Source organism: Neofelis nebulosa, chromosome 15, assembly GCF_028018385.1.
Source record: "Neofelis nebulosa isolate mNeoNeb1 chromosome 15, mNeoNeb1.pri, whole genome shotgun sequence".
Classification (NCBI taxonomy): domain Eukaryota; kingdom Metazoa; phylum Chordata; class Mammalia; order Carnivora; family Felidae; genus Neofelis; species Neofelis nebulosa.
In genome coordinates, this window is record NC_080796.1 from 34,304,234 (window position 1) to 34,327,177 (window position 22,944).

At 52.8% G+C, this 22,944-nt stretch overlaps 1 protein-coding gene and 1 long non-coding RNA gene across 2 annotated transcripts in view; one reads left to right on the forward strand and one right to left on the reverse strand.

The window, feature by feature from the left end:
• QSOX1 (quiescin sulfhydryl oxidase 1) overlaps window positions 1–22,944 on the reverse strand; it is a 36,024-nt gene that overhangs the window by 11,203 nt on the left and 1,877 nt on the right. Inside the window, exons 2-7 of the mRNA XM_058702430.1 lie at window positions 17,456–17,556; window positions 8,742–8,787; window positions 8,081–8,183; window positions 5,475–5,565; window positions 3,312–3,457; window positions 1,328–1,462 (exon numbers count right to left, since the gene is read on the reverse strand). Coding sequence (XP_058558413.1) covers window positions 1,328–1,462; window positions 3,312–3,457; window positions 5,475–5,565; window positions 8,081–8,183; window positions 8,742–8,787; window positions 17,456–17,556 — 622 coding nt within the window. The remainder of the gene's footprint in view (window positions 1–1,327; window positions 1,463–3,311; window positions 3,458–5,474; window positions 5,566–8,080; window positions 8,184–8,741; window positions 8,788–17,455; window positions 17,557–22,944) is intronic.
• Window positions 1,434–3,778, forward strand: LOC131496629 (uncharacterized). The gene is made up of 2 exons (XR_009254578.1): window positions 1,434–1,542; window positions 2,281–3,778. It is a non-coding gene; the product is annotated as an uncharacterized LOC131496629 (long non-coding RNA).

The following is a 22,944-nucleotide window of genomic DNA, read 5'->3' on the forward strand; positions in this document are numbered from 1 at the left end:
TGTTGGCCGCTTCTCTACCCCTGCTTCCTGAGGCCTGTGTTCTGGCCTCAGATCTACAGTGAGCTAGCTCTGGGAGGTGGGGCAACTACAATCTACCTCTCTGGGGCCTCAGTGACCTCACCTGTAAAATGGACTGATGGTTCCTGCCGCACCTACCACCTCAGGTTGCAGGGAACCAGCAAGGCCAGCTAACTGGGGTGAGCCTGTGACCACCTGTGCTTCACGCTCGTGGCAGAGTCCCTCTCTGTGCTCCTGGGCCTCAGTACCTCACCATTCCCATGGTCTGCCTCAAGAAGTGGCCCGTGACTGAAGGGAGATAATGTATTGGAAGGTGCCCAGCAGTTTGGCACACCAGGCCAGTATGTGTCAGCTATTATAATTTGAATGAATTGAATCACCATAATTTGAATGACCATAACGACCATTCATTCCCACCTCTCAGTCTCTCTTTCCTTCTTACCTGATTTACTAAAAATCTCTCCATTAGTGCTTTTGACCCTTAAAGTCCCTCATGCTGGGATGCAAAATCCTCTGGAAATCAGATGACCTTTCCCCCGAGTTGTCTCATACAGTCCCCTGTACTGTAGGTGCAAACCACCTTCCTGATGCAGCTCTGGGCTCCCTGGTCAGCCATTTCCACCTGGTAAACTGCTGGGTGCCCGTGCAAGAGGTTTATAGCCTCATTTGCCCAACAAGCAGGAATTCTACTCCAAGAGCAACTTCCTCATGGTTACAACTGTGCACAAAGATATAGGCTACCTCAAAAGGCAGTGAGCTCCCCAGCACCAGAGGCATTCAAATGAGGTCAGTGTCCTCCTAGAATGGAAAGTAAACTCTCTGTGGGAAGGAGCTGCACATCTGGGCATACCTGTGGTACAGTGCCTAGCCTGTAGCAGGTACTCAAAAGTACCTGCTGAAGAAATAGTTGCTTGGGTAGGAAGCTGGCTGGAAGGCCACAGATTATCCTTCTAAGCTGATTCTACTTGTTCTTGAATAGCATTAAGCTCAAGGAATGTGGGCATAGAAAAGTATTCATTCTATCATGAAGGATACAAGTAAATGCTGTTTGGCAGCCGCCACAGTCAGCAGACGCAGGGCTGGTCACCAGTTCACTGCTGCTGCTCCCACACATCTGAGACTCTCCTGCATGGCCGGAGAGGGGGGCGGTGCCTAAAGGCCAAGGTCAGCCCTCGGGGGTCTGGGACTGGAAAGGCACGTGCTAAGCTCAAGACAAGTAACGAATGGAATGTGGTAGGAGGCAGGGGGTCTGTGATCAGAGGTAAGGCTGGGGTGAGGGAAGGGCTCAGGGAAGTAGGCGTGGCCTTACCGATCTGCGACCTTCCACACAGTGGGAGCTGCTGTGTGAGCTGTGGTGGGCGCAACCGTGGTCGGGACAGCCTCCCTGGTGGTCCTGGAGAACTTCTGCAGGTACACGGTGTAGAAGGACCTGGATTCCTTAAGTCTGTGAGGGAAGAAAGCACAGAGGAGAGGCAGTGAGTCTGGAGAAGCAGACCCCAGGGCGAACTCCTGCCTGGAGAGGAGGTAGGTGGCTCACTTGACAGAAATGTTTATTAAGAAATATTTGAATCTGGTTGGGTCTTACCCTCCGCGAGCTCAAAATCAAGGCACCCATGCCTCACTTCGGCCTTTCTTTTTTTTTTTTTTAATTTTTTTTAATGTTTTATTTATTTTTGAGACAGAGAGAGACAGAACATGAACGGGGGAGGGACAGAGAGAGAGGGAGACACAGAATCGGAAGCAGGCTCCAGGCTCCAAGCCATCAGCCCAGAGCCCGACGCGGGGCTTGAACTCACGGACCGCGAGATCGTGACCCGAGCTGAAGTCGGACGCTTAACCGACTGAGCCACCCAGGCGCCCCTCACTTCGGCCTTTCTATCCACTGCTCATGCAATGGAAAGTTTCATGGACACCAGTCTGATGTCAAAACCCCATCTGGAAAAGCAGCGGGGCCCGAGAAGGTCTCAACCTGGCCCGGAGAGGCTGTGGGATGGAGCACGCGGAGGAGCAGGTAGGGTCCGCGGGGCTGCTGCTAATTCCGCCGTGGACAGGACGGCTGGGTCTGACTCCCCTCCCCAGAGACCGAGGAAGCTGCCTGCTCACAAGCTGGCTCTGAGATACCAGAGGGGACATGAGTCCCCAAGAAAGTCACCGCAGTGTGATACACGGCTTTTCAAAAACAGGTAGTAACAACAACAACAAAAATGCTACAATCCTCAAATCCTTCTACAATCCTTTTGACTTCTTTCCCTCTTCTGACAGAGTCCTTGAGGGCAGGCGACACCTCCCGGTCATGGCCACCTGGAGGGAGGGTGTGAAGACCAGCCACAGCATGACGGGACACCCCAGGGGAGCTGGCATCAGGAAGCCCTGCTTCCCACTCTGCCGTCCTGGCCCGATGTTTATCGATGAACAGATGGCTCCGGAGCAGCGTCGTCACAAACAATTTTCCCCTCCACCAGCTCCAAGTAGGGAAACAATGCCTCCTCTCCCCACCAGGACTGGCACTTTCTGTCCCTCCTGTCCCCCTACAGACATCAGGCTTCCCTCCCCCAGGAGAACTCTCTGACAAGGCCTGGCCCGGTGCTATCTAGCGACTGGGGCCGGCAAGGGCGCGTGGCCACCCTGCCCAGCCTCCAGGCGGGATGGCACTAATGGGCCCGCAGAGCAGCTCGCTGGGTACCTCGGGCAAGTCTCGAGCTCCCTGGCCCTCGAGTTCCTGCCTGCAGAGCCAGGCTACATCAATCATCTACCCAGGGAGGGCATCGAGGCACCATCTGGCGCCATTTAACGGGACATTCAGCAGCAGGAGCCTGACAGAGGGCCACGGCTGGCCTGATTGTTTTCTCTTGGCATTTTGGAACCGGCTATTGTCTAGCTCCTAATGAACTTTTCTGCAATTAGAAAACTAAAGGGAGGGAGGGTCAGGCATATCTGAGAGCTTGCCAGGCCCGCAGCCTGCCAACGAGTCTGTGGACAGAGGAGAATGAGGAGTGGGGCCAGGGCTACGGTGGCGACGGTACAGAAGCACGGAGGGTGAGGGTGCCAGGAGCCTGAGGCAGGACTGCTGAGCTGGGGGCCAGGGGCCATGTTCCCGGCACTGCCCACTCCCGCAGGCAGATGGCTACTTCTCCTGCACAGGGAGCTCCCTGCCTGTCTCGGAGGGAGCTCCTCAGAAGAAGGGCAGGAGAAAGAACTTGTCAGCCCCAGTTAAGAGGCCAGAAGCCCCTCCCGGCAGGAAGAAACGAGCACAGGGAGAGAGGAGGGAGGGGACAGAGAGGCACTGCACTCACACATGGACCCGGGAGGCAGAGCCATTCCGAAACAGCAAGTAGCAAGACGGGAAGTCGGTGACCCCAAACTTGCTCACCACATCACCCTCCGTGTTCAGGACCCTGCGCACCGCTATGCCATGGTGCTGGGACAGGTCCAGAGTCACCTGCAGAGACAGACAGATAGACGTGTTGGGGGCGGGGTCCAGTCACTGGGCAGAAGGAGCCCTGGGTGGGTGCCTGGTGGCAGCCACGCTCCACCCAGACTCTAAACCTTTCAGAGAGTGGACCAGGGTGCTGAGTGAGTCTCATGCCACCAACCGCATCTATGCCACAGGGGACAAGAATCAAGCACTGCCCAGGAGAAGGGGCCTTGGAACTGTGTACACCACACACCTTGAATTTCCTAGAGCAGTCCAATTGAATATCATTTTCTTTCCAATGAAAGCAATCTGTAGAAGGCATGATAAAATGTGGTTTCGTTTTTATTCTCATATTTATAAGGCTTTCTATCTATATTCCGAATCAGAAAACATACTTAATAGGATTTTAATTTTAGAAAGAAATAAGGGAAAAATAATATTAGCTAATGTTTACAGAGTAGGTATTATGCACTGTATATATATTGCTTCATTTAATCTTCAAAATCATACTATGAAACAGGAACTATTGTTAGGAGGCCAAGCCAGTAGGCACAGTATACTATGGCTACCTGGGTGTGCATCCTGGCCCCACTGGCCTAAACCTCCCCCCAACTCAATTTCCTTACTTGCAAAACTGGAGTAACAATTGGATTATTAACAAAATTGGAATCGTAACAGCAACTAGTGCATAGTAGGTACATAAGTGTTCATTAAAAAAATAAATGCCTATTGCAAATGAAAAACCTGAGGCTTAGAAGTGAAATCGAGTGTCTAGGTCATACAGTTAGCAAGAGCCTGAATTGGGCAACAAATCCAGTTCAGTTTGGCTCCAGAGCCTGGGCTCTTGGTCACTGTGCCTTCCTGCTTTTCAAACTAACCATCCTCTGCGTGGACACGGCCCCAGACTCACTCAGTCCACAGGGGTCCCTGCCCCTGGTTTCCCAGGGGGTTAGGGGGTGGGCAGCAGGGAGAAAAGCTGATTCCAATGAACATTTATCAGTCACTTCCTCATGACAGGCATGCCCCCAGGCCTGGACTGGGACCCCAGAAGGGTCAGGCAGTCCTTCAGCAAAACTCTGTGCCCCCTCCCCACCTCCCTCTGTTTCCCCTCTTGGTGCTCCGAGGCCTAGAGGCACCCCAGAGCCCTGTCGACTGTGCTTGCTGAGTTTCGGGAGGAAAGCCATTCAGAGTCAACAGTGGTGTTTAATTTCATTCCCACTTTCATGCCTCTTCTACATCCCTGCCCTGCCTTGCACCTTCACCCGTGCCCTGGCCCGTCATCCACCTCTGCACCTGGGAAAAGCTCACCAGTGGTCTAGAGGAGTCTGTGTGCCAGTGGCAGAATGCAGAGCTCTCTGCATCAGGCCAGGGGCATGGATCTTTAAAAGGCACTATTCTGTGCCAGCTACCCACCCAGGTCTGTTACCTAAACTGCCTCATTGGACTGTCCCAGCAATACTCTGAGGAAAGGTAATTATCACTGCTTTATAGATGGAAATGGGGCTCCAGGAAGCTAACTCACTTGATCACAGATCATCACGAAATGGGAAGTCAAACCTGCCTGTTCTGTAACCTGCCTCATCTGGTAAGGGATCTCACTTCCTAATGAGGCACTGCATGAGCTTTGATGTCCCCTCCCCCCACTCAAGTTTTCTACTCCAGTTCTTGGGGGGGGCGGGGGGGAGGTGGGCAGGCTCACAGACCTGGCTTAAAGCCGTACTCCACCAATTCACTGGCCAGGGGATCTTCAATGTGTTACCTGATTATCTACCTTAACTTTGAAGATTAGCGACTATGTGTGCCAGCATTCAATGGACAACAGGTGATATATGTGCGGTTTCAATGAGGGACATGAAAACAGACATAAAGGTTTTCAAATAGAAAGGCCCGGCTCCCACACTTCCCGTGTCCCCCAGCAGGGGTCAGGCCAGTGCTGAGCTAAGAAGTGCACGTGACTGACACCCTAGAATTCCGGGAGACAGCTCTGTCCTTGAACTCACTGGGCTCCTCAGGAGTTGCAGGGACCCTGGGGGCAGCTCACCTCTCTACCCAGATAGGAGCCTGCCTTTTCAAAGATCAGGGCCAGGTATTCTTCGTCGTTTCTTGCAAAAAAGCCATCAATCTCCTCCAGCCTGCAAGAGACAACATTGGCAGTGACCATCCACAGCCAGTGACAATAAAGCGGAGCTGCTGGGGACACAGGCGTGGCAGGCATAGCACTGCAGGCACAGCCACACAAACTCCTCCTCTGTTTCCACAGGGGGCTCCATGGCGGTCTCCCCCTGCCAGCCCTCCCCTCCGGGGGAGTAAAGCCAAACCCTCAGTCTCAGAGCATGCTGCCTCTGCTACCTCACACTGGCTCTCCATTGTGCCCACCTTATTGACTTGTTTTTTCAAATGTTTATTTTTGAGAGAGAGAGAGCCAGAGCGAGCATGAGAGTGTGCAGGGGAGGGGCAGAGAGAGAGAGGGAGAGAGAGAAGCAGGCTCCACACTGTCGGTGCAGAGCCTGATGTGGGGCTCGATCCCACAAACTATGAGATTGTGACCTGAGCTCCAATCAAGAGTCGGGTGCCGAACCGACGGAGCCACCCAGGTGCCCCTTGATTTGTTTTTTGATGCTGTCTCTTAAAAATCTGGGGTGATTATGAGGTGGTCTAGGGAGCAGGAAGTGGGTGGGGGAGGGACAAAGCAATGCTTTGACACTAGTCGTCTTTATGTTCTGGGTAAGGCCCAGGCTTAGCGAATATGGTTTTTATTTGTCCCCTAAGGACCAGTGTTTAGAACCATTCAGATATGAGACTTGGTCTTGGTGGTGGCAAGTCATTACCAACTGGGAGACCCACTTTCCCTCCCCTGGAGCAGGCCTGACAAGGGAATTAAAGAACCAAAGTCCTGGGTGCAGGAGACCTTAGAAGCCATCTAATCCAACCTCCTTATTTTAATTTGAAGAGACTGAGACCCAGAACAAAGGCAGAAATTAGTAAGAAGGTAAATGTTATGATCACCTCAAATCAGAGAATTAAGCTCCAAACGGTTTTAGAAACTCAAAGTTTCAGCGGAAAATAATTGCACAAAAATGATCTGTTTCCTCATTCCAATTAAAGACGGCACATTGTCACACATGCTTAAGAGGCCAACACGTAAGAGGGCACTGGGAGACTGCATCTTTTTATCCCTAACCTGATGACCTATTTCCCTCTACTGGATCCAATGACACATGTGGCATGATCACATCCAAATGGAACACACAAAATGGGGCCAACGCTGGAGCCCAGCCCAGTGACAATACAAAAGGATGTGCTAGAGAGGTGGGGGCTAGAGTGAACTCCAACGGGGGGATGAAAAGAGGAGCTGTGGACCCTGACAGCCTCTCAGACCCCTTCGCCAGACCTCCCTTCGGCTGGCAGAAGAGCAACATGGCGGCCAACACCCCCCAGCCCATCCATTCCCACTCAGACTTCTGGAAGAGGCAGCTCACCTTTCATCACACATCTCTGCCTCCTTCCTAAAGCTCTTTAGAAGGGCCACTTTGAGGGAGTTGGCAGGTGTGTCTGATTTGCTGCTTTTGAGATCCCTTGGGACTGAAAATGCACCATGAGGGATGTGTGGGCCTAAGACAGACAGACACGGTCACTGGGAAATGTAAGTAAGGAACAGGCTGGCTGGCTGTTTCCTGGAGAGATGGAATCACGCTGTGCAGCCCCAAACCATACCTGACTAATGCTGGGTCCAGGATCTCTGTGGGGCCCTCCGGGAGGATGGACAATTGGGGAAGATTATAAAAAGTCACCGTGGGTTGACTGACGCTTAGAAGCACAATCTCTTGGCAGGGCTATGGCTTTGAAGAACATCATTAAATCAACGTGGAGGGCCTGGAGCACCAGCGTCTGTCTCACGAGGCCTTCTCAGCCCCTGGAACCTTCATTCTGCTCTAAGGCTGGGCTCCCTCCAGCAGTGCCTGCTGGTATTTGGATTTGTTCCTTCTTGGCAGGAGTCCCTGAGGTGGGCACTATCCGGTCTCAAGAGCTTATCTGGGAGGGCGGGACCCAGTGTCCTCAATTTACCCTCTGTAGGAGAGCTAAAGCAATACACTGTGCACCTGCCTCTCCTAGAACAGACAATCCTGGAAGCCTGCCTGGCAGGCAGATAAGGGCCACCAGCCACCATGCCTGATGCTCTGTGGCACAACAGTCACACGCCCCACCCCCCAGTCACAGCCGCTGCTCAGAAAGACAACCACTTTCCTTTTACAGGAAGGGTTCCCTTTTCCTCTGAGCCTATCTTCTTCCTCCCCCCGCCCACTCTCTCGGTGCCCCCTCCAGGTTAGATCATGTGAAAAGATCACGAGGACAGGTTATGAAAAGCAGCAGCAGGTATGACCTGGAGAACCCCTGCCCATCTCTTCCTTTCTGCCCGGCAAGACAGGCCTTTGCACCTGTCAGCCCCACGAAGCCAGGGCTGCTCGGGGAGGACTCCAGCAACAGGGTACCTTCTACCAGCTGCTCCAGAGTGGCTCCAGCCTACAGAGGTGTCTGCCCCAAAGACACAGGCCTTCATTTCCCCTGCCCAGCTGTCCCCACTACCCTCTTGCTCCCAGGCCTGTGATCCTGGCCCACGCTGCACCAAATCTGCTCCACCCTGAATACCTGGCAGGCTCCAGTGGGGGGCAGGCAGGGGGCCACGTGTCTCTATGGGACTCGAGGGCGTCGATGAGCCTCTTCCGCAGCGTCTCCACATCAGCACCAGCCACTGGATGAAGACGGACATGGTGGGGGGGGGGGGGCATGAGGAGGGGAGGAGAATGAATCCCAGCACCCTTGTCGGCTTCATTGAAACAAAGGGCCCAGGGCACAGGCTAGTTCTGAGAGAAACAGAGCATGGCTCAGTCCTTAGCAGTGGGGGTGGGGTCTTCTTCTGTGGCCCTAAGTTATGCAAGGAGACCCATCTCTTAGGGGACAGGAAAGAGTCCTTCAGACCTGGGACCCATGAGGGTTTTCCCCGGAGGCTAGCTGGTCTGTCCCTCTGGATGCCAAACCCATTTTGACAGGAAGAGTTAGCCTGGATACACTGTGACCCTCCCCTCTTCCCAGGACCCTGAACCAGCCAAACCAGAAGGGTTTCTTCAGCCTCCTTTCCCTGAAGGCATCTTCCAGGCTGGCTGGGAAGGCCACACAAGAAACCACAAACTCCACTTTCACCTGGGAAACTCTTCACCCCGGAGACCCTGCCGGGCTCTCCTCACCTCAGTAGAAACCCAGCAGAAAGAAAAAGAGAAAGACCATGGACAACTGGACCCAGGACACCTACCTGGCAGTGCTGTTCCTGAGCCGTTCTTGGTGAAGGCCTTAAAGAACTGGAAGCAAACACACAGGCGAGAGTCAGTAACACACGGAGCTAAGACCACAACAGCGGTGCCAGATGGATCCGTGTCTAAGACCCTCTACTTACTCAAGGGGGTTAATTTGGGAAAATTACTTAACTTTTGTGAGCCTCAGTTTCCTCATCTGTAAAGGAGAACAGGACGGTTTCTGCCCCTGGGGCTGGACACGGATTCCTGTCTTCCCCGTCTCCGTACCCAATCCCTACCCCCACAGCTCTGATGCACCCAGGGACGCACAGTACTAGAGGCAGATGGTCTCCCTAAGCACCGGCACCCAGCACACCGTGACTGGAAAATATCCGCTGCATGGATGAAAGGATGAGGCAAACCCAACCGAGAAAACAAAGTCACGTCATACTTCCCCCAGAAAATGTAAGCGACCCTCTGAGGCAGTCTGTCCTTAGAGGCTGGTGTCTGTCTGTCCACTGAGAACTCCCAGTCTGGCACAGCAGACACTCCACGAGGGGAGGGGTCTCCAGTTCAGGTCCTGTTGAAGGGTGGGCCCAAGCCCCTGAAGAAACAAGTCTTGTTACAGACAGGCCAATTTAATTCACCACTTCGTCCTCTTTTCCCATTTACGCGAATGACACTCCAGCCTCAGTGTGGAGCGAGAATGACCTCCTTGGGCAAGAGGACAGAGAGAACAGAGGACAATTCCTCAGGACGTGGGCCTCTGTGTAAGTGGCAAGACCACTGGCAGGGCTCTGGCCTGTGCTCTCCTGGGCTCAGGAGGGAACAAAGTTCAGTTGTCTTGACAGACAGCTACCTAAAGGCCTGTGAGAGAGTCTGCTGGCCAGGAAGAGGCCTCTTCCTGAGGTCCTCCGGGGCCACCTGTAGCTTTCTTTGGGCCTCTGCCTGCAACAGTACGGCCATCCGGCCTTATTCCAAGCTGGTGGTTGAGTACGGGTCCTGTGGTCTACCAGACCTGGATTCTGCTACTCTTGCTGTGTGACCTTGGGCAATCCATTAGCCCCCCTCTCCCTTCTCATCTTTAAGATGAGATGACACCATCCACCTTGAAGATTTGCTGTGAGGAGTCAAAGATAACATATCTAAGTGCTTGTGTCTGATGCATACAGTAAGGAACGAATAAGTGTTAACTGCATGATTAATACCATCCCCTTCCCTTGTTCCACCTCTTAAACACTAGGAAACACTGACCAGCTAGCATTTGTTTATTCCAGCCATTTGTAGGTGGAAAACTAACAGGCCACCTGCCCACCCTCCCACATGAGGAACCACAAAGATGCACAGAAGCCACCCACCTCTTCCCATCTACAACCTTCTCCTGTTCCCTCTGACCTCACCTGGCTCCTAACTCCTGCTAACTGCTTTATCCTCTTTCTTTCTAGACCATTAATATGAACTTTTATTCTAGGTGAAAACCATCCACAGATACGCGCCACATATATTTATTTTTATTTTTCATTTTTAAATGTTTATTTTTGAGAGAGAGAGAGAGAGACAGAGAGACAGACTGTGAGTGGGGAAAAGGGAGACAGAGAGGGAGACAGAGAATCCGAAGCAGGCTCCAGGCTCTGAGCTGTCAGCACAGGGCCTGATGCGGAGCTTGAACTCATGAAATGTGAGATCATGACCTGAGCCAAAGTTGGACGCTTAACCGACTGAGCCACCCAGGCGCCCTGCCACATATATGTATGATAATGTTCTTTGCAGTTATTAAACAAATTCTGAGAGAAATTATACGTTATCCTAACACTTGTAAGAACAATCACAAAGTTCCTGAATTGCGATGGGATCGAGTAGAGAAAGCATGTTAAGGCATTTATGGACCGTCACTGCTACGGGTGTTATTTTCAGTCATGAAAAGCAGCGTGGCAACTTGTCTTCATCAACCACCAGGTCACCCAGGTATGAGCAGGTGCTTTATTAAAAGGGGCTGGCATGTTACCTCCATCAAAAGGCACCCTCCCTGGACCCCAGCGGAGCCTTCTAAAGGCCCCGGCCATGGGCAGCAGGGAGTGAGACAGGAGCCCCAGCAAGACTGACCCAGGGGAATGCAGGGACCCAAGACACACCCCCAGGAAGACCTCCCACGTCCCTCCACGTGCCCCTGTGCTACTACACAGCCTTCCCTTCTGTCCTCAGATGCCCATCTACCTTCCAGAACAATGTCGCCACTGGGGCTCCAGCTCCCAACTTCATGCTCTTAGGAACTTTTTCCGATCAATTCATCTCCTTCCCCTTTTCTGCCAGCAACTTCCCTAAGCCTACAAATAGACTACAATCCTCCTAATTTTTCTTTTAAAAAAGGGCAGGAAGGGAAGTGGGATGAGAATAGAGAGATGCCCTCCTTCCTCCTCCAGTTACTGCATTTCCCGTTTTCCTAGCACTGCCAAATTTCCCAAAGCAGGGTCCGCTCTCCCTCTCCGGCTGCCCTCTCACTTCACTCCCATGCCCCACTCACTCACTCCCATGCTGTGGCCTGTGGCCTGTGCCCCCACTGCTCAGCTGACCCCTTTGGCCAATCCAATGACCTCTCCAGCGCCTCCTTGCTTCCTCTGCAGTGTCTGCTTTGCCCCCATGGCCAGGTTTTGCCATTTTTTTGTACCATATATTCCTGACATTCTCCTCGTTGGCCTCCACATTGCCATCTCCCTTGATTTGCCTGACACCGACCAGGCCTTCTTCGCCATTGCACAGCCTTCCCTTCACCCTTGTCCTAGCCTCGCCCTGGACTCCTCTCTCGTGTCCCCTGCCCCCACCATCTCCTGTACCCAGTCTCCAGCCATGCATCAGCTCTTGACACTCTTCTGTTTAAAAAGCCCTGGGAAAGGGGCACCTGGGTGGCTTAGTCTGTTAAGCGTCCGACTTCAGCTCAGGTCACGATCTCATGGTTTGTGAGTTCGAGCCCCGCATTGGGCTCTGTGCTGATAGCGCAGAGCCTGGAGCCTGCTTCGGATTCTGTGTCTCCCTCTCTCTCTGCCCCTTGCCTGCTCACACCCTGTCCCTGAAAAATAAACAAACATTAAAAAAAATTTTTTTTTATAAAAAGCCCTGGGAGGTATCGTCAAAAACAAGGAGGTTAATCCATGCTTTTGGACAAAGGAGCAAATGAATGAGTGAATAAGCCTACTGTTTGCCTCCCTTGCCAATGTCATCTACTTGGTCTAAATGATTTGCAATCTGAACCCTCTGTCCAGGTCCTCACCCGTCCTAGACTTCCGTTTCCTCCTGGTGCCCTCCACCCAGGTGCTACCCCTCCCCCAACTCTCTAAGTCACCCCTCCCCCAACTTGTTTCTCCATTTATGTTGCTTATTTCATCCCATGCTCATCCTTCTCCCCCCATTATCCAGACCAGCACCTCGTCCTCCCCCTAACCCCATCAGCCAGTCAGAGGACAAGTTCTGTGAATGTGACCTTTGTGATTCTTCACCAGTCGTCTGGGCCAGTTGCCCTTGTCCAGACCAGGGCTTACCACCTATTTCCTGGCCTAATGCAACAGTTGTCACCTGTCCCTCTGTAAGCTCAGACATTTTCATCCGCTCAATTTTTGCATTCTCCAACTCTGTTCCTCGTTGCCCCTTTGCTTAGTGGCACAGTTCCAGTCTGATCATGTCATTCTCCTGCAAATCTCTCCCCTGACTCTCCACTACCAACGAATAATGGCTAAACTCACTGGGTCCGAGGCCTTCTAGGACCTGACCCAAACTTACCCCCACTGTCCCCTTTCCCTGCACTTCAGCTATGACAGGCCTGAAACCGGAACTTTCTCTGGACTGTAGAGGACTGTACTCTGGCACCTCTGCAAGCCCCACGGTGTCGAGAACATGGAAGTTCCCAGAAGGCATCTGTTCAGCTGAGCAGAGAACCTCTGCCCTTTGATCATCTTAGATGCTCATGTGAAAATCATATTAAAATCTAGTCAGGGCACATTTTTGTCCTCCTATTAAAATGCATCCTTCTTAAGTCAGCTGTTGGAGGAGGCGTGTGCCCTCCCCAAGGGAAACCACCACAACTCTTGGAAACAGGTAATTAAGATGTCAGCAGTGAGTTTTCTTTTTTCCAGGAGCAGTCGGCACCCGGTCCCTTTCCTCCCGCCACTTCACGCAGGACCCTTCCCCAACTCTGCGCCCCTGGAAGACCTCCCCATCTCCCCAAAGGCAGGAGACCAAGGGGCAGCAGGTGGGTCTTTACCAATCTGTCAAGAAGCAACACCAATATCAAGAGTAACTGCCTTTCTGGGGCGCCTGGGTGGCGCAGTCGGTTAAGCGTCCGACTTCAGCCAGGTCACGATCTCGCGGTCCGTGAGTTCGAGCCCCGCGTCGGGCTCTGGGCTGATGGCTCAGAGCCTGGAGCCTGTTTCCGATTCTGTGTCTCCCTCTCTCTCTGCCCCTCCCCCGTTCATGCTATGTCTCTCTCTGTCCCAAAAATAAATTAAAAACGTTGAAAAAAAAAAAATTAAAAAAAAAAAAAAAAAAAAAAAAGAGTAACTGCCTTTCTAGGGGTCAAATAAGGCTGAATGGAAAGCACACTTTCCAGTGGTGACCATCGATAACACTGGATCCAAGCTTTTAAGGCAAGTTTCAAGGAAAATGACCTGGTCTCCAAATATCTTATGGTGATCCCAGGAGGATCCATATGCCTAACCATTGCTATGTTGGGGCCTGACTGTGGAGGGGACCACAAGAGAGCAGGTGACTGCTGACTGGGGGCTCATATCCTTCTTCCTGAGAGAGCCAGGAGTCCCCCTCCCTGACACCCCACCCTCTTGCAAGTGCCACATAAGGTAACAGCCCAGCCTCTGTGCCCCTACAGGCTGTCCACACTCCCAGCCTTGAACTCAGGGACCTGCCCTTCCTGGGCCCCACGACCCTGCCTCAGCCCTGCCCAGGAGCCTCTGCTCCAGCCAGACCAGTCTTCTCAACATGTCACACGGTTCTGCCCACACAGGGCCTCTGCTCTTACCTCTTCCTCTGGCCGCATTCCTCTTCTTCTAGCCAAAGCCCACATGTCCTTCAATACCATGTGGAAGTCCCCTTCTTCCATGAAACCTCTCTGATGTGTTAGGGAGAGGGCTCAGGGAGCCCAGGCGATTCCTCTGGCGTTCACTGCCCACTACCTAGCTGCTGAGTTCTCTGTGTCTCCCCCACAATGGTGAGCACAGCGCAGTGCACCCAGCAAACATTCACTCAAAGGCTGCTGATGGAAGGACTGCCTTAAATGCAGCGCCCACAGAGGAGCCATCGTGAGCTCCACAGGATGATTTAGGAAGGAGGCCGGACAATGGGAAGGAAGCCAAGTAACATTTACTGAACTCCACGTGATACTCCACAATGCTGTGGCACTCTCACGTGTAAGACCTCACTTCACGCTCAGCCACAGTCCTATTAGGTGGAGATATTAGCATCCCAGTTTTTACAGACAAGGAAAATGAGGCCTGTTGCTGAGGCATGGTTAAACAACTTTCTGAGTCATATATAGTAAGCAGTGGAACCAGGATCTGAACCCACGTGAAGTATCTCCTCAGAATCTTGCAAAGGGGAGACTTCCGTCTTCTTCCACCCCAATGCTGATGCTCTCTGTAATCTTGCCCCTGCTGGGCTTCTGGCTACAAGGGGTCCTGATGGAATATCCCCTGACAGCACTACTGTGGCCTGTGGCAGAGCCCCTCCCCACTAGATCCAGCCTCTAGGTCTCCAAGTGCCAGCCAGAACCTGTTGCCAACTAGTCCCTCCCTCCCCCACACCTTTGTTTTCTTCCAGCTGGGCTCCAGCTCCAGTCTGACAGGCACCTGACACAGCCAGCTGGCCCTGCAGGGCCAGATGTTTGCTACACAGGCTGGGCTAGTGGAAGCTCACTGTTTGCTAATGGTGACAAAAGGGGTAGGAGGGAGAAGAAAGGGACAATGATACGTGTAACTGGGGGTGGCCAGACTCTTGTGTGGGTCTGCCTCCATCACACCAGCAACACTCTCCCTTGCCCTGTGCGACAGGAGTTCTCACAGGCTCTAGAGGCAGGAGTGTGGACAGGCCCAGCCCCGGGGGGGGGGGCAGCAGACAGGGCATCAGGGCTATCTCTCTGGCCTGCTGGCAGCCAGGCTGACCTCTAGCCTCTGCTCTGCTCCCTAGGGAGTCCAGACACGATGCCCACAGGCACACCAGACTCTGAATGGGCTAGAATTTCTGGAGATCTGGAATTTTCCAAAACTTTGAAGCAGCGTAGTAGTAAGATGGAACATCAGTTTAGCGAATCACAGCTAGGAGTTAAAAAAAATAATAAATGGAACAAAAATAGTAGCATGCACTGCATTTAGGAAGAATAAATACTGTTTTATGAAACTTTTGGTTTAGTGATCACATACAAATCAACTTCTGGATGTCATTGGAAAATGTATATATCTTACTGTAGGTTACAGTAAAAAGGTTTGAAAGCCAGTGCCTTAGAGCAGAGACCCATCGGAAGCTAGAACCACCTGGGCCAGAGTCCTGACAACAGGACACTGAGTGTCTCTCCCTGCTGAAACTGGACTGCCAGGCCCAGCCAGGCACTGCCCGTGTGAAGGCTGGGAAAGGTCAAGACGACCAGCGTGGGGCCTTCTCTCCCAGCTCCCCTCCCACAGCCAGCTGGGCGGTGCAGGAGATGATTAATCTCTTGAGGTATTTGGGCTGCGTGTGCTGCGTGACACAGGCAGGCCAGGCACTGGGAGCTATGGGGGACCTCCCGACTGCCTGAGCCGCCTCCCTCACACCCACTGAGCCCCAGCCTCTCCCGGGCAGAAACACAAAGCCCCAGGTGCCAGGTCCCACAGAACCCTGCCAGGACGTCCTGACGCGGCCCTGGCACCAATGCCAATCCCTTTCCCAGGGGCTGAGCAGGGGCTGGACCCCTGTGGCCAGTATTCACTGACAGAAGTATGAGCCTGTGAATGAGGACTCTTCTAGCCACGGTGGTCTTCCCACAGCTTTCCACACTGGGCTGCTTACCCTGGCTCAGCAAAAGTAACAGAGATCCCTGTACAGTAATTCTGAGTATTTTCAGTTACATATTTCAGGACAAGGATAAAGCAGTGGCCCTGCCAGGGAGGTCTTTAACTTGAAAGGGATGACTGACAGGCAATCTCTTTACTGCCACCTCTAAATGATATGGCAGGAGGTGTTGGCTCACCACGCTGTTCCCCAGACAGGCCTAGCCTCAGCTACACCTGGGGTTTAGGCCTGACCCCAAATGGTAACAAGAGTGTAGGAGGGAGCTCGCTGGGGCTGTGGAAACCCTGAACCTAGCAGGATTCCAATGGGTGTGAGGAACAGAAAGGTCACATAGAGGTCGAGCTGGACATTCTTGCTGGAGTCCGGAGCCTTGTTTTCCAGACAAATTCTCTTGGAATCATTAGGCTGAGATATGGCTGGTGGGTCGGCCTGCAACTTGAGGCTGCTGTGTTCAGATACCTTGTTCTAAGGACAATGCTTAGCATTTTAACCTTCAGAGGTCTTTCCTGATTATTCTTAGTGGTTATAGAAGAAATGCTTTTCTAGATGCCATTCTGGTAGAAGGAGGCTTACTATTTATAGCTGGAGGTAGGGAGAGAGATTCTGATTCTTTAAATTGGAAGCAAACTGGGGCGCCTGGGTGGCGCAGTCGGTTGAGCGTCCGACTTCAGCCAGGTCACGATCTCGCGGTCCGTGAGTTCGAGCCCCACGTCGGGCTCTGGGCTGATGGCTCGGAGCCTGGAGCCTGTTTCCGATTCTGTGTCTCCCTCTCTCTCTGTCCCTCCCCCGTTCATGCTCTGTCTCTCTCTGTCCCAAAAATAAATAAATAAACGTTGAAAAAAAAAATTAAAAAAAAAAAATAAATTGGAAGCAAACTAATTGGATTACAGCCAGGGCTGAGCCCTGGGCACTAAGTATAACGGCACAACCTTGCTGTTCTGGGCTTTCCAGAACCTCCTACTTGAGAGCCTTGGAAGTTGTTCAGATGTTAATTAAGCTGCTGCTGCCCCACAGTGGGCAGGTTGCCAGGCAAGGCCTCACTGGAGAGCTCACGCTACTTTCAGCCAGAGCTGGGGTGACAGAGCCCTCATGTGCTGGGTGTGATGGCTCCCATGATGGGGACCCCTGCTGCCTGAGGCATCAGCATTTGACCAGGGGGTGAGGCTACCCAGGCAGGTCACTTCTGAGCTACTTGTCTCAAGGCACTTGCCTGATGAGGACGAAGCTTGCTGGTATTTTCTAGAGGATCATCAGGCCCCTTGAGTCTGATCCTGCCCATGGGTGGGTCAGAGCCTGAATCGGGTTTTACAGGGTTGGATCAGACCTCTACGGCTGGGAGGTCGGGAGGGAGAGGAATTGGAAAGAGGATCCTGGGGGCTGAGGGTTCTCACCAGCCTAGGCGATAACTACCTCACAGCTCAAATCAGAGCAGCTGAAATCGGCCCCTCCCCTCCTTATAAAGGGAAGAACTGGCCAGACGAAACGAACCTCCCGATTCACATCCCTTTCTGCCTCTACGACAGGTGTCTCATCAAGCACAGGAACAGTGCTCCAGAGGCCATGACTTAAGCGGATCGAGGCCAGAGGCATCAGAGGCCACCACGGAGCTCAGATGCCAGGGCAGCACGGGGCAGCAGTGGGCAACATGCACCGCCAGTGCCATGCCCTCTCTCCCCTCCCTGTCACGCACCCTCACGGTCGGGAAGCCAGGGATATTGAAGTCTCTGCAGACTTCGCTGTTGGTCTCCTCAGCACAGTCCAGCGCGGCGAGATTCAGTGCTGGCCTCCAGTCTGAAAGGGAAAGCAAAGAAATCAGGTGAAGAGGGACCGGGACCTCTGCCTGCTCACCCCCAAAGTGCAACATTCCACCCTCACCAATGCCCAGAGTACCTGCCCCTAAGGCTCTCATGAGAAAAGGTCACCCCTTCCTCAGGAGGGGTCTCTGAAATAGTCTGGTTATCCTGTACTTGGCCAGTGCTTAGGACACGGTTAAACAGCTCAGGCAACACTGTCCTGTAATGGTATCTGTGTTCCTCCATTTTCTGCGGTGGGGGAGGGGCACACAGGCTGCGGGGGATGACAAAAAATGTGAGATGATCTTGAACGCCCTGGGACCAAGCCCTGGCACTGCCTCTGTCCCTGCTGCCCTCTAGAGAGCATCCATTCCAGAAGGGCGAAGAACATGCCTCAGGAGCTTTAGAATTCCCCAGTGGACGCTGAGTGAAGGCTTCTGCGGCCAGAGGTCCTGGCTGTCGGCCCAGCTTGGCTTGCATGGGCGGCACACGGGGTGGTGAGGACTAGCTCCCCCGCCGGACAGGGAGGCAGGAAACCCAGGGGAGGGAGGGAAAGGCACCTGGAGTCCAGGAACCGCAGGAAAAGAAGCCTGAGGCCAGAGTCTGGAAAGGTTAACAGCTCCCAAGCTGCCTGGGCACCCTGCTCCTTCAACAGGCCCCAGGCTGCAAGTCCCCCCTCCGCTCAAACTCACCGGCAGAGAAAATAATGGCCCCATTCTGGGCCATAGCCCAGGATCTGTGAAAGAGCAAACAAACTTCTCTACCAGGCAGGCCCCCCGAGCTCTGGTTCCAGGTGGGGTGCCCCTGCTAAGGTTCCACGTTACACTGAGGCTGCTTTGGCTGGAGGGCAAGATACACACACACGTGAGGCCACACAGCCGTGAGGTGGCGATGGACTGGTGCCTGCCACATGGCGCAGAGCTCTAATGGGATTTGGACACACGGGAGACCAGCCCCGGGGACCAAGCACAGGCTTCGCCGGAAGGGCAGAAATTGAGTGGAAGCCTATCAGTCAGCTGACAGGCGCCTGTGTGAGCAATAAGCTCAGAGCCCTGCTCGTGTCTCTGTGACAGTCACAAGCCTGTCCGCCCCAAGTGCTTCTTCATGTGTGCAACCTCACTGCCCAGCTTCCCCATTGTCCTCAGTGAGCACTGACAGCATTACAGGGCGTTGCAGGATCAGCCCTGGCTCTCGGCAGCTCCAGGGCCGGAACCACTGCTCTCTGCCTCAGTCTAGCAGGCCCAGGCAGGGGGCGAGCTTAAAGCCAGCCACCTGTGAAGGAGAGCAGAGCTGCCCAGGTACAGGGTTTTGTCCTGGATCACAGACGAGAGCACCCCAGGCCTCCCTCCTATGGCTCCTTCCTTGCCCAAGGGAGTCCCAGGGAGAGTGGGAAGCACAGGTCGCCTCCTGCGGCCGTCTGGCACACTCAAGGCTTGGCGCCTTCTGTTCTGCATCTCAGGCTCTGCTCACCTTGTGTGGGGAGACTTGGCTACTCTCAAAGGCGTAAGCCAATTAGACAAAAACATGAAAGAGAAGCACTTCCGTGTCCTTCCACCGGTGAGGGCCCCTCGCGGGGGTCTCACAAAGTCACCTGGCAGGGTGACCAAGCACTGAAGGCCTCAACTGCTCCCCTCTTCTCCAAGAGTACAGGCCACCATCCATTGGACCAGAGTCAGTGTCCACTGCCCCTGGGACACGAAGACTGAAGGGGCAGGGAGGGGAGAGAACAGAAAGCTGGTGCTCAGTGAGCGCCTATGACACACCCTGTCTCCACCACGGCCACTGGAGGGGGGGCATCACTCCCCGCACCTTACAAATGAGGCAAGCAACTGAGGCCTCCAAGTTGTCCAAAGGCTACCCGACTCAAACCCACTTCCCTTCCCTTTCCACCTCACCAGGGTCAGGATATTACCCTTCTGTTTTTGCTCTTGGCTCTGATCACAACCTTGAGAGAACGTAAACACAATGCTGTCTTCAAGTAGCATAAATTCTTTAACCCAAACATTCAGTCGCTTTCATAGACTCTCCTCTTAGATGATGATATCACATGTACAGAGTTTATGAAGAGATCATTGTGTGCCTAATTTATCTAGTTAATGTGCAACTACCACTGTGAGACAAAGATCAGAGAACTGTGCCCAAGGCACACATGAATCAATGGTAGATCTGGGATCTGAACCCAGGATTTGAGCTTCTCTTCTGGTCTCAAGAGGGCCCAAGACAGAACAGAGAGCTGCTCTGTTGGCTTGGCAACCAGAAAACCCAGGGAGTGGGGTGGAGGGGGGTGTTAGTAGTGGAGACAGGGGGGAAAGGTGATGCCTGGGAGTTCTCAGACCCTCGCTCCTGAGCAGGTCTTTGACTCCTTCTCTTTATACCTTGATTCTCTTTCCCCCCATGAAATGGAACCCGTGCCTCTTCAGCCACAGGGGGAAGTGGAGGGGTAGGCTGAGGCCAGTCAGGTGCCGAGAGTGTCAGCTAAGGAAGGTTTCTCAGGAATATCAATGTCAATACCTTAATGAGCCATAATGACATATAAAGATCTGGTTTGATACACTCATCATTCTAGTAACAGTCCAAGGAACAGGGTGCTGTTATCTGGGTGCTCCACTGGTAATGCAAAGCTGCATTTAAGTAAAGTGCACTCCTGTCAAAGAGGAAGAGAACTGGGCGAGGGAGGCTTTTTAAAGTGTCAGGTGACTTAAACACTGCAATCTGCAGGCCTAACACCTAACATTAGCAGTTATCAGACCAGCCCCGCTCCTGGGGAGAAAAAAGTTTCCTAGTGCAATTACTGCCCTGGCGAAGTAATTTCTCTATTAACAACAGAGTAAATGAGCAAGTGTAGAAGGGAAGGATGGGGACACAAGCATAACTAGGACAGCTATGGTCTCTGAGGTGGTGAGTAAAGAGACACCCATAGTAAGGGGGGGTCATGGGCTCCTTCTGGAGTGCTAGGCAGTATCCCCACCCCCACTCACCAGTCCAGGAAGGGGCATGGACCCAGAGCCACATGTCTTGATTATGGCTATAAGTGGCCAAAGCACCAAGAGCTGCACATGTTTTCTTTCTGGGCCTCCCGGGTCAAATGGGGGCCAGGGTGGATGGTCTCTCCTCTCCTTTCCAGCTCCAACAGCTGCTCAAACGCTTAATGGCAAACTCTCGCCAAGAAAAATGGCCGTTAGTCCTTTGCGTGTTAAGCAAGCCACTATTAAGGCAGAGGCCAGACCCACCCAAACCACCAAGAGCCAGTCAAGTCGAATGGTCAGAACTGGACCCCCATCCAACTCTCCAGGAGTCCTCCTGACAAGGAGTTAGCCAGTGCCATGCTGTCTCCACCACACCCCTGCCTCCTTGTTGTAGACTTCTGGGCAGTGAGGTCATGGGATAGACCAAATGCCTTCCCTAGCCCTCACACTGGCTGACACTCCAGGTCTAAGTCCAGAAGAGCCACAGCACCAGCAGAAGGCCCAGTCACTACATTCTCACTTGGAATCCCATGAGGCTCATGCCATCGGCCTGGATGAGTGTTCAGCGGGCTCCTACCCTGTGCCAGACTCTGCACTAAGGCATCACAGGGGTACAAGAGAGGTGGTCTACACCATGGGAAAAAAAAAAAAAAAAAAGAGGCAAACCAATGCTGTTCAGCATCACTCAAACATCCATGCCTTATAAATGTCATCTCCATGGCTTTGCAGGGGCCATTTTCCCACCTGTACCCTCCCTCCTTCACCCACTTCTCCACCTGCCTGGGCTCGAGAGAGAGAGAGAGAGAGAGGGGCTCACGAACCTCCTCCAGCATCTGTACTATCTTGGGCAAGTTACTTAATCTGTTAAAAACAAAATACAATCGACTGCTCCAATATTTTCTCATAAAGATTATATGTAATAGTGGCCCTTAGCAAAGTGCCTGGCATAAGGCAAGTGTGAAAACTGCTTAAATGATGGCCTTTGGTGACCAGATTAGCCTCCTGTGACTTCCCCCTTCCCTCAATTCCTACAAGAAATGGCTGAGCCACTCCTTTGTCCCTTTTCAAACACAGCTTCTTACTGTGGCCAATTCTCCTGCTGTGTGTAGCTCACTTCCCAAACCCAAACTGCAATGTAAACAATGCTTTGCACACAGAGGTCACTCAACAAATATTTACTCATTGATTAGCCAGTGAAGAGTAATGAAGACTTAAAATGAATGCAATCAATTTCCCAAACATATAGTGACACAATAAGAGCTGCTCCTGAATAGAAAGGGATGAGCCAGATCTTTCGAAGCCAGTGTGCTAGTCCGTGGCAATGACTGCCCCAGAGAACCTATCCTACAAGTCACTGAACAAATGAGCCCGAGCCAGTCAGATGAAATGCCTGAGGCCAGCTGGGCCGGGTTGCAAATTTTTTCTCTCCCCCCATGGCCTTCCACACTCTCATTGCTTCTACCCCAGATACTCATCCCATTGGCAGAAGGCAGGGGCCACACTCCCACAGGCCCATGATGGTGTCTGAGCCTTCTGCTGGCCCACAACCATTTTCTCAAGGAACCTCGGGAATACAGAGGTGATGTGAGAATAACCCTGGCTTCCCAGCAGGGCCTCCCCCTTGGACTGGAGTAGGGGCATTCTCTATCACTGCAGGCTGACACCAGATTCGGCCACTGCTATCCTCCCACAGGATCTTGTTAAGGGGGCTGACCCATCCCCGTGGTTCGTGAGAGACCTCCGGTTCCCACCTTAATTTCCCACTTCCCACTGACTGATTCATCTCCTCAGACTTCGAGGCTTTCATTTTCCTTCCTCAGATTAAGTTATGATTGGTGTTTTTTAGGGGGAGGCTGTCCCTCTGTACACTAGGGAAAGACCCCTTTTGGAAGTGGCAACCCTCATCCAGGAGTAAGCTGGGTCAGTGTCTGACTATGCAATTCATTGGAAAACCCTGGGTCGCAAGAGGCCAAACATATGAGTCAGCTGGAAGCTAACCCTTCCCTCCAACGTTCTTAAGATAGAAGACTCTTCTAGGCTGGGTTCATCTGCAGCCATTAAAGACCTCTCACGGCCTCAAGATGGAAACTGATCTGGGGATTTTTATGATTTTCAGGCCTTCAATGTCCCCTGAGGTGTTCCGGCTGCATGTTCAACATTCTTCTTCCTCCCTTCTGCCCTGACCAGATGTGTTGACATCACTGAAACAGTGTGAAGAGCTGCTGAGAAATGGCTCATTCCGGTGATGGGACCAGAGAGGCATGCAGACACGCGTCTACACGTACACTGGAGGTAAAACAGTTTATCGGTTTTGTCAAAAATAACATTCTGGGACCACGTGGCTAACAGGTGTATGCATCTTTCCAGCTCGCCACTTCAGTCGCCACTACGCAAGCTGCTCACGGTGAGTGGTGGCCTCG